The sequence below is a fragment of the Octopus sinensis genome, linkage group LG24 (genome assembly GCF_006345805.1).
Source record: "Octopus sinensis linkage group LG24, ASM634580v1, whole genome shotgun sequence".
Taxonomy (NCBI): domain Eukaryota; kingdom Metazoa; phylum Mollusca; class Cephalopoda; order Octopoda; family Octopodidae; genus Octopus; species Octopus sinensis.
The window spans coordinates 3,263,836-3,282,723 of NC_043020.1; the positions used below are offsets into that span (position 1 = coordinate 3,263,836).

The 18,888-nt window shown below is 36.3% G+C and overlaps 1 protein-coding gene across 6 annotated transcripts in view; it reads left to right on the plus strand.

Annotated features, from left to right (window-relative positions):
* LOC115223776 (ELKS/Rab6-interacting/CAST family member 1) overlaps positions 1-18,888 on the plus strand; it is a 205,753-nt gene that overhangs the window by 105,786 nt on the left and 81,079 nt on the right. For 5 of the 6 annotated variants that reach the window (XM_036513003.1, XM_029794444.2, XM_036513004.1 and 2 more), the window contains exon 2: positions 9,148-9,534. In XM_036513003.1, the coding sequence (XP_036368896.1) occupies positions 9,148-9,534 (387 nt within the window). Of the gene's footprint in view, positions 1-4,037; positions 4,063-9,147; positions 9,535-18,888 lie in introns of those variants that run through there. The other variant, XM_036513007.1, reaches the window with a different exon arrangement.

Consider the following 18,888-nt stretch of genomic DNA (forward strand, 5'->3'; position numbering starts at 1 on the left):
ATGTGTGTGTGTGCATAACAATATGAATGTTAGTGTGTATATATATATATATATATATATATATATATATGAAGGTGGAGAGCTGGGCGAAATGCGTAGCCGTATTTTGTCTGCCATTACATTCTGAGTTCAAATTCCGCCGAATTGGGGTTGATAAATTAAGTACCAGTTACGCACTGGGGTCGATGTAATCGACTTAATCTGTTTGTTTGTCCCCTCTGTGTTTAGCCCCTTATGGGTAGTAAAGAAATATAAATATATATATATATATATATATATATATAATATATATATATATATATATATATATATATATATATATGAAGGTGGAGAGCTGGGCGAAATGCGTAGCCGTATTCCGTCTGCCATTACATTCTGAGTTCAAATTCCGCCGAATTGGGGTCGATAAATTAAGTACCAGTTACGCACTGGGGTCGATGTAATCGACTTAATCTGTTTGTTTGTCCCCTCTGTGTTTAGCCCCTTATGGGTAGTAAAGAAATATAAATATATATATATATATATATATATATATAAATATTCTTTTATATGTAAAGGTCTCTAATAGAGAGAGGTTATCTGTGCAGCAAGGCTGGTCCTCTAGCTGTTGGTGTGCTGTTTCATATTGCTGCCCAGCACAGTAGCCATGGCCCCTATAATGATCTGATTAGGAAAGACAAATGTACTTTTAACACAATAATTATATCTTCTCTCTCTCTCTCTCTCCTCTTCCAATCACACACATTTTATTTTACATTTTCTTATTTCTTTCATCATTATATTTTTTCCTTTTCTCTTTTTATTTTTTTTTTACTTTTCCCTTTGTTTTCTATTTTCTATTATTATTATTATTATTATTTAGTAGGTGGTGGTGGTGGGGGTGTTGTGATCGAACTGTTCTCATCTATCATGTAAACCAGATCAAAATCAGCTCAAATAATTCAATAAAAGATCTAAAGTGGGAACAAGCCGAAACAAAATCATGGCTTACAACACACACACTCGCACACGGATATGTACACTTTTAAATATATATGCATCTATTTATATATATACATATATGTATATATATATGTATATATTGTATATATATGAATATGTATATGTATATATATGTATATATATGAATATGTATATGTATATATATGTATATATATGAATATGTATATGTATATATATGTATATATATGAATATGTATATATATGAATATGTATATATATGTATGTATGTATGTATATATATATGTATATATATATGTACATACATGCACATGCATGTCAACACACACACACACAAGTATGTATATGTATTATTAGATATACATCTATGTGTGTTCACTCTTTCATAGAACATACGCCAGTATGACTGAAATGTTTTCTTTCGTGCTAATTCCACAATAATTAATAATTATGCTTCACTTTTGATGTCTTAACGATCTATCAATGAAGTGGAGTTGATTTCACTAATTCTTTCATTGTGAAATGTTCTATAATCATTTCTGCATTCTCAAGGAACTGACCGTACACGCATGTGTGCACAGTCTCACACACACACACACACACACACACACACGTTCTGCTTGAATATGTTTTGTGTGTGTGAATTTATTAAATGTTTTTGTGTGTTGTTTTTATATTGATTATGTATTATATATCCGTAGATATGTATATTTTCAGATTTACACACACACACACACACACACACACATATATGTGTGTATCTATAGACATATATGTATGTGTATATATATATATATATATATATTTACATACACACACACATATACATACATATACACATGTGTGTATGTATGTATATATATACACACACACACTTTTACATATATATACACACACCCACTCACACACACACACACACAAAATAGTATTTTAGTCATAAATTAATGTTTGAATGAACTGAGAAAGTATTATCCATATCTAAGCTCATTTCTGTCCGTCATAGTGATGAATATGAGAAGTAGGATCATAAAGATAAACTTAAGATGTGTCATAATACTTATATTTATAAGGTTTTTCTTCTTTTAATTATATTTAATTAATCTCATTGTCTTTCTGTATTCTTTCTGTTTTTATAAAAAATTTAAGAAATTAGTTTTCCTTTTTTTTATCATTATCTTTATCATTCTCAATAAATGTTATTAATCTAAAGAAATCAGTGTTTCAATATTGACAAACGAGATTATCGTTAATGTTATTAATTTCCTGCAATGTTTATTTATGGTTCTTTTCATTCTGAGTTCAAATCCCTCTGGTATTGAATTTGCCTTTTATCCGGTTAGGGTCAGTTAAATAAGTAACAGTCAAGTGCTGGGGTCAACTGAACCAACTGGTTCCACTTCCTAGTTTTTGTAGCCATGACCAAATGTTAGAAACCATTTGGATGGCATTCTGATTTAAGCACCACAGATAACTTATCGTAACTCCTTTTATTTTGGGGAATTTTTAGAAAATCTTTGCTAATTTTGTTTTACATGAAAGAACTCACATGATTATGCAAAAGAAACTTAATTTTAAACCCCCTCCCAACCCCCACCACAACCTGTAAATCCTAAAAGTTCCACACTTTTTTGAATTTTCTTTTTGAAATCAGTGTTTAAAATACAAAGAGTCCGAATACTTAAAACTCAGTTATTGGCTACCCTTGGGTACATCATCATTCCATTAAATGTGTTTATGAAGAGAAAAAAATATTGAGAAACATCAATGTCAGTAATGAAGAAATAAGGAAGGTATCAGGTGGTCATGAAATGTACTAAAAACAATAGTTAAAATCATCCTTAAATCACACGCAAAGATTTTTCTTTTTTTTTTTGCATAATCATGAATTCCTATGTGTAGAAACACATTTGTAAAAATTTTCTGAAAATTCCAAAATATAAAAAAAGTTACAAGGGGGTTATATGGGGTGCTAAAAACAGAATTCCGCCATTATTTTGTCCTGGTAATGATATTCTCCATTCATCCCTTCCTGGCGCAATAAAAGAAATTGTTATTGTTCTTCCCTCTGATCATTTATCATTTCATTGTTGTTCTGCTTGTATTAAATTGTTAGATGTCAAACTGCATCCCACAACCACAATGTGATGTATCTGTGCCATTCCTCAGAGTTCCGAAGAATCAGGACATTCACCCTGATATCCAACATCTTTAATCATTTACATTTCTTGCCACAGTCCCTAAAGTTATTATAATTGATATAATGGCAATTATTTTCAAGACAGCGAGCAGGCAAAATCCTTACCATTCCAGACAAAATGCTTAGTGGCATTTTGTCTGTCTTTATGTTCTAAGTTCATATTCTGCTGAGGTTGGCTTTGCCTTTCATCCTTTCAGGGTCAGTGAAAATAGGTACCAGTTGTGCACTGGGGTTGATGCAATAGACTTGCCTTCCACCTTTGAAATTACTGGCCTTGTGCCAAAATTTGAAACCACTGGTGTTATTATTGCTATTATTATTATAATTGAGCGAGAGAACAGTGCATGCCTTCAAAGTGACACTGGGGTACAAATATACAAATCTCAATATGTCCATCATGACTACTTGTCTGATAAGGGTAGATCAGGCATGTGTATTACAATTAAAGGTGTGTAACATGGTGTCTCTCTTATTGGGATAAACAGCTTATGACTTTGCACATGTGGCTCAGAATTTTCTTTAGGTTGAGTTGGCCATCCTGCTCAAAAGTCCCTCAATAAGGGTTGTTTTACGTCAATATAAAACAGGTAAAATATTTTGGCCAGATACACCTGGTTTAAATGCTTTACCATTTTTCTTCTCACTCTTTGCTGTCCAAGTTCAAATCCCACCTCGGTTAGCTTTGCCTCTCATCTTTCTGGGCTTGATAAAATAAAGTACCATCATTGTATTTGCACCTTTGTATAGTTCATTATTTTTAAATGTCATCTATAATTATCATTTAAATAAACTGTTAACCAAATTTTTCTTTTTCTTTCTTTTGCAGGTAAGTTTTACTGAACACAAAAGTATGTTTTAAAAAATTTCAAAATCCCCAAAAAATGTGTTTGACGTAAAACACGTTGGTGAGTAGAATAATTTCTTTTTACCTATTGGCCATTCTTTGGAAAGTGAAGCTTTCATTGTCAGTTGCAGAGCATTCTGATTCTTCTACAAGGGCACTATTTTCAGACAATCTTTAGAGGTTCTATTTAATGATATCAACCGTAGTGATCTTGTGTGTGTGTGTATATATATATATATATATATATATATATATATACACATGCAATCTGCCATGCTACAACACTGTTCAGGGTGGCTGAACAGGTGCTATACCTTGCCAAAGTGCACCCTGTAACTATGCAGGACAGTCGTCACTCCATGAGGTATTTTCAAAATACCCGTACACCCAAGTCTTTTTTATCTTATCCCTCTGCACTCATATTTTTGCTATTTGCCTTGTGCCTTCAATTGAAAGACACCCTGTGGGTATTTACTCCGTACCTGTTTGTTCTTGACTTACACGTCAGTCTCATGCCAACCACCCTATCTGTTTTCAGTCATATTTCTTTACTTTTATTTATTTATTTTATTTTTTTTTTAATGTCCCATTTGTTTCCACTTGTGAAACTTACCTACATATTGTTTTTCTTTTTCAACCTGGGTGCTTTACAGACGAGTGATATCAACACTTGCTAAAGATGCCAAGCATAGGTCTAGAACCATGGATGATTATGTTCAAATTGGAAGGCCCTCTTCACTTTCTAACTAATGTTTCTTAACCATTTTTAACCTTTGATTTTACACCCCTGTTTTACTAGAATGCACCCCCTCCTAACCATCTGATGTTTCAAAAAATCATATATTTTCATAGTTAAATATATTAGGAACCCTTTTTACTTGCTTCAGTCACCAGACTGTGGCCATGCTGGGGCACCATCTTGAATTTTTAGTCAAAAGAATCAATCCATATACTTATTTTATTTTTATTTTAAATCCTGGTACTACTTCTATTGGTCTCATTTGCCAAACTGCTAAGTCACAGGGATATAAACACCAATGCTGGTTGTTAAGCAGTTGTGAGGGACAAAGACACACATACATCTATCTATTTATCTATCTATCTAGCATCATCATCATCATCGTTTAACGTCCGCTCTCCATGCTAGCATGGGTTGGACGATTTGACTGAGGACTGGCGAACCAGATGACTGCACCAGGCTCCAATCTTGATCTGGCAGAGTTTCTACAGCTGGATGCCCTTCCTAATGCCAACCACTCTGAGAGTGTAGTGGGTCCCTTTTATGTGCCACCAGTACAGGGCCAGTCAGGAGGTACAGGTAATGACCTCGCTCAAATCTTTTACACATGCCACTGGCACAGGTGCCAGTAAGACAATGCTAGTAACGATCACGTGTGAATGGTGTCTTTTACGTGCCACTGGCACAGAAGCCGCTCTGTCAATGGTCACACTCGTATGGTGCTTTTTGCACCCTGCTAGCACGGATGCCAGTCATTGAATTTGATTTTGATATATATATATATATATATATATATACACACACACATATATATATATATATATATATATAATATATATATATATATACACACATACATACACACACACACACACGACAGGCTTCTTTCAGTTTCTGCCTACCTAATCCATTCACAAGGCTTTGGTCAGCCTGAGACTAATGTAGCCATTCAGTGGGACTTGAACCTGAAAGCATTAGGAAGTAAACTTCTTACCACACAGCCACGCCTGCACCTATTTGTATAAAATTGTGTGGAAAAAACTGTTAAAATATTCTGTGCATTGTGGAGGTATAAACCAATTTATTGCCTGTAAACTTTAGCAATGAAATCTTATGTGGACCCTGGTTGAGAATCACCAATTCTAACCAACTACCTGCTTCTTAGCCTTTATTAAGCTAAAGCAAAGAAGGGCTTAACATGTATAAGAGTTACTCACCCATCCACCCCCGCCAGGTATTCAAACGAGAAAGAAAGTGTCTGCCTGGTAGAGAGAAAGTGAGAAAAAGAGTGAATCCATCAGTGTTGGTATTATAGAAACCCTTCAACTGATTTGCTACTTCAATCTTTCATCAACTTGATGTAGCTGTCACTCTGTGTTTATCTTGCATCAAACCTATTACACTTTACAGACACACACACACACATACTCACCCTCCACACACACACATTCAAGTCTGCTCTCTCTCTCTCTCTCTCTCTCTCTCTCTCTCTCTCACTTACACTCACACACTCTCATACATGCACTCTTACATACGCGAACACACATGCACACACACACTCACAAATATGTATACACATACATGTACTAACTTATACACAGAGACTTGTATGTACATACATATACATGTGGTATATGCAGGTACTCACATGTGGAGGCACATACACACTCATATAAAATGCATGTGGGAACATTCATATGTTTACCTACATGTGCACACAACACACAGACATGATACACATGTGTAGATATGCATCTGCATGCACAAACAAATATACACTCACAGGTGTAGACACAGAAGCACCGTTGTTAAACTACCCACAACCAACTCACAAGAGGAAACCTATTGGTTGACTTATTAGGGAGAGAGAAGTTTTTGTTTTACCTGTTTAGAATCGATCGAGGTTTTTCACCTTTCTATTGAATATTGAACCTCAGTTCACTTCCTAACAACAGCAACTGAATTTATGAAATTCATTTACAAACAACACATCACATGACCTTGAGACTGGGGTCTCTTCTGCCTCTCTTCTCTCTGGGTTCAGTCATCGGATTGCCATTAATGGGGGGGATCTTTGTAGGGAAGGCCACAACCATGTGTTAGTTTCAGGTTCAATTCCATATTGCAGTACATTGCACAGGTGGTCTTGTACTGTAGCCTCAGCTTGACCATTGAATGTCTCGTGAGTGAAATTTGACATGCACACACACACACACAACACACACACACACAGAGGGAGCATGCAATGTTGCCCAGGGTAAAAAGAAGCTATAAATGACCCTGAGTTGTTGAAGGAATATCTGATTTAACATACCATTGTTCTATTTCTCTTGATTTGTTAATTTTCATTCAATTATTTTACACTGGTTTTATAGAAGTTTGGTGTGTAATGAATGCACTGCCCTATGTATTTGATATGAACAGTATATTCCACAAATTGTTGTGTCAATGATGACATATTACCAAATTGGAGTGTACTGAGTAAAAATACCTGGTTAGGCACAGGTATGGCTGTGTGGTAAGAAGTTTACTTCCCAACCACATGGTTCTGGGTTCACTCCCACTGTGTGGCACTTTGAGCAAGTGACTTTTTCTATAGCCTCAGATCAACGAAAGCCTTGTGGGTGAATTTGGTCAACGGAAACTGTTGTATATGTGTGGTTGTGTGTGTGTCTTTGCATCTGTACAGAGGAATTCTTTGGGGTTTGAATAATTCACCTTTGGAAACATGGGTGTTTCGTTCAACATCCTTAAGCAAACCTTTGACTGGAACGGGCTACTCGACATGAAGAAAATTCTAACTGGGCCCCACCTGCAAGGTCATGTGCTGTTTATTTTGATATGAGATCACCATGTCGCACATATAGTTGTGATACATGTGCTTGGTGTACCCTTATCAGACAGGTAGTCATGATGGGTATACTGGGCTTCGTATATTTGTACCCCAGTGTCACTATGATGGCATGCACTGCTCTCTCACTCAATAACTATGAATAAAATGACAAACGGTTTGGTACATGACTTTTGGCCCATCCTATATTTTACTTGATTCAATCATTGGACTGTGGTCAGGCTGGGGCACTGCCTTGAAGGGTTGGATCAACCTAATCAACTTATCTTAATTATCTTAATTATGGTACTCATTGTACCACTCTCTTTTGCCAAAAGACATAAACCAACCAACAACGGTTGTCAGGTAGGCAGTGGGGAAGGGACAAACATGAATGCACACACACACATATACAACAATATTTCTTAAAGTTTCCATCTAACAAATTCACTCACAAGATTTTGGTTGGCTTGAGGTATAAATGCAGTTAGAAGAAGACATTTGTCCACACAGTCATGCCTGCATATTAGAAATTATCAAAAGATTCTTCTCTCTGTTTATTTTTCTTTTGTTTTCCAGGCAGTGCCCCCGCATGGCCGTGGTCTAATGACTGAAACAAATAAAAGATTAAAAAGATATTTATTTAAAGTCAAATTGTTTAAAGCAGTCTTTTACATACAGTACTGAGTTAAAATTCTATGGACATATATTCCACAGGACAATACAGCATTGAAACAAAACACTATAAATGTATCTGTAATTTTCTTTTTTTAAGTGAAGTAGCTACCAAGAATGCATTATGTATGCAAATTGGTGTATCCATGTTACTTAAAGCCCTTAATAATTGTGGCTTTTGTAAGCAGTGTCTTGGTGGATAGTTAAAGCAGGAATGCAGTTGCTGGTGAAGTCCCAACACAAGCTTGTCCAATTGATAAGGTTTTTTCTGTCCACAAAGATATTGTCTATAAAAGCAATGTTAACATCCATTTATACACCCAGTGTTGACTAAAATTTCTAGATAGGTGCAGGCGTGGCTGTATGGTAAGAAGTTTGCTTCCCAGCCACATGGTTCCAGGTTCAGTCCTACTATGTGGTACCTTGTGCAAGTGTCTTCTTCTATAGCCTCAGGTTGAACAAGCCTTGTGAGTGGATGTGGTATACATAAAGTGAAAGAAAACCATTGTGTGCATGTGTGTGTGTATATATATATATATATAATCAAAATAAGAAACAAGGATATCCAAGGTAGTGTAGTACAATTGTTTCATGCTACTATTTGTGTGTGTGTTTGAAAGACATAAATACGCACACACACACACATGACAGGCTTCCAAAAGTTTCTGTCTAGCATATCCACTCACAAGATATTGGTCAGCCCAGAGCTGTAGTAGAAGATACTTGCCCAAGGTTCAGCACACTAAACCCCAAAACTACATGGTTGCAAAACGGGGTTCTTAACTATGCAGCCATGGTTTAAAATACGAACCCCAAACTTTCTTTCTTTGCTTGACCTTTTCCAAACCTGCCATATTTTGCTTCCGATTCTTCATCTTATTGTCATTGTTGTTGTTTTTCAGAGACAGAGTTCATTGGGGAAGGAGCTGCAGTTACAGCTGGACCAGACACGGCAGTCGGTGAGCAACCGGACGGTTAGTGAAGAGGAGATGGACAACATGAAACATGAACAGGACAAACAAAGCAAAGAACTCGTTATTTTACGGAAGACTGTGGAGGAGATGGAGATCCGAATTGCCACCCAGAAACAGACGTTGTCTGCGAGGGATGAGAGTATAAAGAAATTGTTAGAAATGTTACAGAGTAAAGGACTTATGGTGAAACAAATTGATGCTGACCGCGTAGAGATGGAAACTTTACGTAACACCGCCTTAGAAGAGGAGACGAAGAGGAGACAGTTGGAATTAGTTTTAGAGGAAAAAGCCAAAGAACTTTCAAAGAAAATAGATGTAAGTAAACTGATCCGTATTTTCTCATCATTTTCATGTCAGCTTAATCTATGGGCTTTGTTTATGCGTTTATTGGCTGCAGGATTTGTTCAGTGAAAGGTCTGGTTATATTATTAGAGCTGCTTCTAATTCAAACTTGAATTTTATTTCACTTGTGTGACACTGTTGCACATCAGTTGATAGATTTTACATTATCTGCAATTTATACCTCAGATCAAGGATTCAAATTTGTTTTGAGGTGACTCAGGTATATGGTGTCGACAAGCTGAAATAACAGCGAAATATTGATGGTCACTTTTCTCATTCATCTATGGAGCAATTTGTTTCATCTGCTTTGAAGTGTTCTCTGTTTTTCAACACTTAAAGGTATTTTCCCGGCATGAAATTCTGCAGCTTAATAAGTATATAAATAAAACCCATACCTTAAGTATGTGACATCAGTAATGTTAACATTATTAGAACTACATTATTTACATTTGACGGATATTTGTCCTCATCTTGTTTGTTGTTAACACAATGTTTCAGCTGATATACCCTCCAGCCTTCATCAGGTGTCTTGGGGAAATTTTGAACCTGGGTTCTCATTCCTAAGGTATTTTTTGATGTTATTATTATTATTCAGGTCACTACCTGGAATCAAACCCGTAATCTTGGGGTTAGTAGCCCATGCTCTTAACCACTATGCCATATGCCCATGGGTATAGTGGTTAAGAGTGTGGGCTAAATTATGCTAATAGCTAAACTAAACAGGAGAATGTCTCCACAGATATTTAGTCTGTTCCATGTGAAACAATGACATCTTTGGAAATAAATGTTCTGTTTCCAAGATGGAAACATACAAATGCAAATACAGTCAGCTGTTGAATGATTTTGGGGTTTTCTTTTATTTTTCTACATTGGACAACAAGTAAATATTTTATTGGCTGCAACAGGAACTATGCATATATTTTATTTTATTTTTTTTATATTGTCCCCCCCGAAAGAGTAATTTGCATGTTGGTAGTATTGCTAGAATAGAAAGCTATCATCAGTCGGTTTCTACTGTTTCTCTGATTTATTCTACATTCACTCGTATTTTGTTGCTTCTCTGCAGCTGCTGTGTTAAAATGTGTATGAATGTGCATATGCATACACACACACACACACATATATATATATGTGTATATATACACACACATTGAGACACACATACATAGACACAAACAGAATCTTCAGCTGGCTTCAGTTCTAACCGATTATTAATGCTTGTATCCATTATGCACCAAGCAACAGCTAAAAAAAAATCATTGTGAATTCAATATATGCACAAGTGTGTGTGTGTGTGTGTAATGAGAGAGTATGAGAGAGAGGGAGAGATAAGCTTGTATTTATAAACAAGAAGTAGAAGTACTCAATACATTAGATAGAGTTTAAAACATTTCATTTACAAATAGATGCCACAAGTTTTTTGATGCTAATTGTTCAAGTTAACGAACTGATCTTTTTTAAAAAGTGAAAATATAAAACTTAAGTGCCAAGAAGTTTTCAGCCTCTCGTGATAAGTGTGTGTGTGTGTGTGCATGTGCTTGCATGCACGTGTGTGTTCGCATATTTGTGTCTATTCCTGTCTTGATGCCATGTGATGGTTATAAACAAGCCTCTTCATTTTCAGTCTTTCATCAAAAATATATCTGATCATGGGAAATATCACCTTGCTTGGAAACTCAATAAATTCCATTTGATCCACGCAAGCATGAAAAGTGGGTGTTATAATTATAAATGTATATATATATACTAGTGCAAACATGCTATCTTTAAGACGGCATGTTTTACATTGATTTCATATCATTGTATTATATACTCGTATTGTGTATATGCTTAATTATACATATATCGTTGCCAGAGCGGCTATCTGGCTTCGTGCTGGTGGCATGTAAGAGGCACCATTCGAGCGTGATCGTTACCAGCATCGCCTTACTGGCACCTGTGCCATTGGCATGTGTAAAAAGATTCGAGTGAGGTCGTTGCCTGTACTGCCTGACTGGCCTCCATGCCGGTGGCATGTAAAAGCACCCACTACACTCTCGGAGTGGCTGGCGTTAGGAATGGCATCCAGCTGTAGAAACTCTGCCAGATCAGACTGGGGCCTGGTGCAGCCTCCTGGCTTCCCAGACCCTGGTCAAACCGTCCAACCCATGCTAGCATGGAAAACGGACGTTAAATGATGATGATGATGATATCATGCATGTGGAAAGAATACTATCACGACTTGCAACATGAAGGAAGCTTGAATGTCAATAGTGGGAAACATAAAATAGAGCTACAATACGAATGCAATTATGTTAAAAGAACATGCAATTAAATTTACTACCTAAATACCACCAATAAATTTTATTGTGGCTGTGTGTGTGTGTGTATTCATTTATATATACACACTGATGCATTTTTAATACAATTCATATTCGTTACTATACACAATATCATCGTAATTACCATTATCCTATCTAGTGAAAAATTGAGCTCATCTCATTCACATTATTGTGACCCTCTTGATGCACACCAAATGAAAGAAGTGTATTGTTTGTTTATATATGACATGCAGTTACATTATTAAATATTGTTACATGCAAAATGAAAGTTAAGTGATGCAAGCTGATATGTAGATGTTTAATAGCAATATGATCTTAGTATGACTTGTCAAAGCAATCGGCATCACTACACAAATGTGCCCTACTGACATTGTTCCCACATAATTTCCAGAAAAATAGGTATTTTCTAATAAAATTTTCTACACATACACTTCAGATGTTGTAGATTCTGATTATATTGGAATTTGTTGTGAAAAGATTTCTCTGGGGGTGGGGAGAGGAGTATCAGAAAATTTCCACAAGGCGGCTCTGTTTCCTCACATCTTTCAGAAAAATGGATATTTTTAAATGAAATTTTCTACAAATACCTTTCAGAGTTTGTAAATTGTGATTATATTGGAATTTGATGTGAAAAGGCAAAGGTGAGAACAAGCATACATACTGACACATGCATCACTTTTTTTTTTTTTTTTTGAAATTTCAAGTTCCATTTTGTCAATATATGTGATATGTTAACACATATCACATAAGTGTGTGAACCTAACAATTTTCATTTCTCATATTAAATTCTGATATAATCATAATCTACACACTCTGAAAGCTATTTGTAGAAAATTTTATCAAAAAATATTCACTTTTCTGAAATTCATATGGAAACAAAACCTACTTGTGGAAATTTTCTGAAATTCCTCTCGCTGACCATAGAAAACATTTTTTACTACAAATTATTGGAATCTACATTGTCTGAAGCATATTTGTTGAAAATTTCATTAAAAATATGCATTTTTCTGGGGGTTATAAGGAAAGAATATAAAACATAAGCTTTAATAAATGTTGTAGAGATATTTGAACATGCAATGTCTGCCAAGTAGAAATTTTAATGACAGATTACTTGTATTTGCACATGTGCATAAATTTAGTGCAGCCATAAATACTTCCCTCTGGCCAAGGCTGGTATACCAGTGTGCATGCATTACCAGAAGTCCATAATAAACATGTATTCGTTAAAATTATATCAAAGATATACACACACATGAAAGCAAGTGAGGATACGAAACACAGAAGTTGATGTTAATAATCAAATCTATTTATGATACTAATAATTATTCTTCCTGAGAAGGTATGAAGTGGTGGAAGTACTGAAATGTTGAACTAAATATACAATATTTGAGACAAATCTCTCCAAGTTCAAATCCAACTTGTGTCTACTTCATCTTTCTGCTGAGTTGATAAAATTTCCAGTGTGGTTTCACTTTTTACTTTTCATAAAATATATTTTTGTTGTTTTTTTTCAAATTTTTTTGAAAATAATTGAGTGGCTTTGTTAAAATTAATAAATTTTTTAATTAAACCTATAATATCTGTTGTTGGCAATTGTTGACACTTCAGATACTCTTTAGGGAGTCAAACCATGAGCTGAAAAGCTTGGACAACCTCTGAGGACTCTTTCTATTTGAATGCCATTATTGCATGCCAGTAAATATATCTGGTTGTTGTTGTTGTTATTGTTCAATTATTGGCAGTTGAAAAATTTAGATATTTTTATACAGTGGCTACTAAAAGTTTTGAATAAAGCATTGTGGGTGCAGGTACGGCTATACGGTTAGGAAACTGGCATCTCACTCAAGTGGTCTGGGGTTGTTCCTCTATGCGACATCTTGGACAAGTGCCTTGTGAGTGGATTTGGTTGATAGAAACTGAGAGATGTGTGTGTGTGTGTATATATATATATATTTATTTATATATATCCATCTATCATCCAGTGTTTTAAATCTAGGTTTTGTCCCTGTTAATGGGGGTGGCCTAGGTTTTCATTGATATGGAAAGAGTTAATCGACAAGTGCTTAGGGCAAGAGCTAAGCTCAACTTAATTTCTGCTCCTTTGTTTGAGAGTAGCATGTATTTAATTATTAGTTGGAATGCTTTCACTTCAAATATCCCCATAAAGCCCTTAACCCTTTAGCTCCCAGATTACTCTGTCAAAACGTAAAGGGTAAAGACCTCCCCACAGTCATGAATGCCCTTGAGATTGCACCTAGAACATTCCCCTCTGAGGCACAAGTCCGGGCAAGGTTGTTTTTATGGAAGACCAGCAGTCGCCTATGCAGAACAGCCTCCCCTCTCCATGCCACTGATGTCATCCGAGGAAAAGGCAATTGCCAATACAGCTTGGCATCGGTGACATCGCAGCTCATTTCTATAGCCAAATTAATTGGTGCAACGCGAAATAAAGTGTCTTGCTCAAGAACACAACACAGCCCGGGAATTGAACCCACTACCTCATGATTGTGAGCCTGATGCTCTGTTTTTTATTCACAATGTTCTGATTGAACCAGGCACTGCTTCGCAGCTTCAAGATTTTGACAATATGATCGTTTATTTTCAGAATGACATTGTAGGGTAGGTGTGAGAGGCTAGATCTGGCCAGTTTGAACTCAAGGAAATGGCCTGCACACCCATGTAAATACCTTAGCCCATTATTACCCAGATTATTCTGTTAAATTTAAAGCAGATTTTATTTGCATTGTTTTAATTGGATCATGTTTTAATTTGCGTTAGGAAGGGCATCCAGCTGTAGAAGCTCTGCCAGATCAGATTGGAGCCTGGTGCAGCCTCCTGGCTTCCCAGACCTCAGTCAAATCGTCCAACCCATGCCAGCATCGAAAGCGGATGTTGATGATGATGATGCACTATTTCTGCAGCTTCAAGATTTCAATGATATGATTGTTTATTTTCAGAATGACATTGTAGGGTAGGTGTGAGAGGCTAGATTTAGCCAATTTGGTAGAATATTTGGCCTGGATATGAATGGTTTAAATGCTAAAGGGTTAAGGCAAAAGGCATCACAAATTTCCATTCTTTCTTCCCTTAAAAAAATATCCTGTACTGAATTAAATATACAAAGCAATAATTAATTGCAGAAATAAGTGTATCACCTGACAGGTAGAGAGCAGAAACGTTAGAGCATTGGATATAGCATTTTGAAACATTTGGTATTTGGTTGTGTCTGTTTGCATTCTGAGTTCAAATCCTATCTGGATCCAAACAGCATTTCCTCTATCTGACGTCATTGATAAAACAAGTTTCCTGTTGATAAAAATTACTTGTGGGGATTCACTCTAATTATATCTTAAAAGGTGATGCCACAGCATGGCCACAAACGCATTACCTTACACCCATACACCAGACCACTCGCTATTACTGCAAGTGTATATGAAAATAGTCTTGCAGTTTTGTATGAGAAGACATCCTATGTATGTGTGTGCATCAGCTATATATATATATATTTATATATACGTATAAAGCGGATATCTTTAGTCATGTTGTGTCTGCGTTGGTGGATGATTGATGTGTTTGTGTTGGTATATTTGTTGTGTGTGTTTCTGTTTGTGTACGGTTGATGTGTCGGTGGGAATTAAATAGCAATGTCGGTGGAATCGTGTTTCATTAGCGAATCTGTCAAACAGCAGAGCAAGTTTAGATTGCAGTGCAAGCAGCCAGGAAGATCTCGGAAAGAAGGAAGCGAAACTTCTTACTGCATTGACTGCAATAAAAGTAGAAGTAAATTTATCTACCCACACACACATGCAGATAATGTGCACACACATATATAAATGTGCACATGCACACACACACAAACAAATGATGATGATGATGAGATGCACACACATACATGTGTGTATATATATATCATCTTTTAACACCCACCTTCCGTGCTGCTGTAGGCTGGAAAGTATTACAGGATCTGACATTGTGCTCCATTCTCTTCTTTAGCTTAATTTCTATGGCTAAATGTCCTTCCTAATGGTAATTATTTTACAAAGTGACTGGGAGTGCTTTTCATAGTACCAACGCTAGTGAGGTTGCCACTCAACTCACAAGACTAAGATCCCTTCTCTTCTTTCCTTTCCCCTTTTCTTCTACAGACATATTCTATATTCCATCCTCAGAAAGAAATTCTATGAATATCTTTAATCTCCATTATTTGCATTCATAATTTGGCTAATAACCCTGTGAATTCATAGGTAAAACTCCAATGTAGCAAGAGACTGATTCAACCAAAATATAAATAATGTGTGTGTGTCTCTAAATATATTTGCTGTATATCATCATTTAACATGTTTCCCAGGTTCCATTTGTCTGTTTTGGCATGGTTTCTGTGGTTGGATGCCCTTCCTAACCCCAACCACTTTACAGGGTGTGCTGGATGCTTCTAGCATGGTACTGGCACAGGCGTTTTGACATAGCACCAGCACAGGGCCTTTTATGTGGCACCAGCACAAGTGTCTTTTACATGGCACCTGCATGGGTGTTTTTCCATGACACTGGCACAAGTGTTTTTTACGTGACACCAACACTCACAAGCCCTCAAGAGAAGTGCCTTTTGGCTGAGAGCAGGATGTAGAGGGCATACCTGTATGTATGGATGGCCACAGATTTAATTAGCTTGATGTGTCTTCTCTGGCACAGGAAACTGCCAGGAAGTCTTGGTCCCTTGTCATGTCATCTGTGAGGCCCAATGTTTGAAGATCCTTTCTCACTACTTTGTCCCACATCTTTCTGAGTCTTTCCCTTCCAGAGGTTCGTTCCATAATTAGAGATCAACAGTTCCTTATACAGCTGTCCTCATCCATACACACCTCGTAACCATAGCAGCGAACTCTTCTCCCTTGTACACTAAAACTGATGCCTCTTCTACCCAATTTTTCTCTTCAATCATTTACACTCTGATATACATACACACTGACATTGCTTGTGTGTGTGTACTACATTACTATTCTACTACTCCTCCTCCCACTTCAGTTGTGTTACTCATCGTCTTCCCTTCCCTAACTTCTCCCTCTCATGTATCATTGGTGGAATCTCTGATGGTTCTAATCATGGTACAGTTCCCCAATACTCAAGTACATACATTTTTTCATGTGAAAATTGAACGATCATCAAATGACACGTCTTAAAACTTGCTGTTCTTTGCTGTCATGGCATAAAAGTGAACCATTTTTGCATCACATTGTTACGTGTGATGGAAGATGGATTGTTTTCAACAATAGCAAGTGTTCTGCAATGGTGGTTGGATAGAAACGAAGTGCTGAAACACAATCCAAAAACCAATATTCACCAAAAAAAGCTAATGGTATCTGTTTGGTGGTCCAGCACTAGTGTCATCCACTGCAGCTTTATGAGAACTGGTAAGTCAATTACAGCAGATGTATAAATCAACCAATTGGATGAAATGATGAGTGGACTTGCAATTAAACAACCGAGATTGGTCAATAAGAGACAAATCAATTCTCTTGCAAGACAATGCTTGACCACATGTTGCACAAAGAATGCTGCTCAAGTTACAGGAACTGAACTTGGAAGTACTCTGCCATCCACCATATTCACCAGACCTTGCACCAACTGACTATCAGGTTTCCCAGGCATTAGACAACTTTTTGCAAGTTAAAAACTTCAAATCTGAAGAAGATGCAAAAACAGCCTTTCCTGATTTCATCACCTCTTGCTCTCCAGAATTCTTTGCTGCTGGCAGAAATAAGCTACCAATGAAATGGCAAAACTGTGTTGATAATTTTGGTGAACACTTTGATTAACTGCATTGCTTTTTGTTGAGATAAAGTAATGTAAACTTTCAGTTCAAAATCAGACATTTCATTCTTAATATCCTGATATTTCATGTTTGTATCTATTATAGCTACTCATGTCTAAAAGAAATAGTGTTGCACTATACATATGTGTGGACATTATTTCTATTGTACTTTTTTAAGGTGGTGAACTGGCAGAATCGTTTGCACACTGGGCAAAATGCTTAGTGGCATTTCATCCGTCTTTGCATTCTGAGTTCAAGTTCTACCAATGTCAACTCTGCTTTCCATCCTTTTGGGTCAATAAAATAAGTTAAACACTGGGTTCAATGTAATTGACTTTACCCCATCCTCCAAAATTGCTGGCCTTGTGCCAAAATTTGATGTCATTATTTCCATTCTATTTAATTTTTTCAAGGACCCATACTTCACATTACAGGTCAAATAAACATGAACTTAAAAATCTTGCTTGAAAACAGCAAAAATTGAACCTCAAAATACAAATTGGAATTGCTTCTGACAACAAATGAAAACTGAACTGTTTGTAGAGTGATTAACCTCAGCTTTCCTCCTTGCACGTAACACTTTCATATTTCTATGGCTGGTTAAATAGTACCAGTAATATACTGGTGGTATCATTTTCATCGATTGTTCCCGATATATTTGAAACAATAAAAACAAATTTGTTTTTAAAAAATTTCAAATTTAAGTTTTGATAACATTTTAAATTGATTTGTTGGAATTGTGGGGGTGGGATGTGTTAGGTGGGTGGAGGGAGTTTACATGGATTAGTGTGGTTTAGTGAAGTTTATGTTAAAATTCTATTAATGGGAATAAAATCAAAACCAATATATCTGAATAAATATTATCATTCTTGTGTAGGCTATTCACTGTTGTTGCTGTGTGTGTGTGTGTGTGTGTGTGTGTGTGTAAGAGCGAGACGGAGAGAGAGAGAGAGAGAGAGAGAGAAGTGTGTGGCTAGCGGAGCATGTGCGTGGGATAAAGAATATTTTGAAGACACAGCTCAGTCTGTTTCCATTGTATTCTACGCCAACTTAGACAATATGATGATATTGATTTTTGTTCATATTTTTTCCCTTCTTTTCGTGCTATTGATCTGTCCTTTGAGACAGCAACAACAACCACTAATACTACTACTACTACTACTGATCAGTGGCAGATTGACTTGCAGCTAATGACCT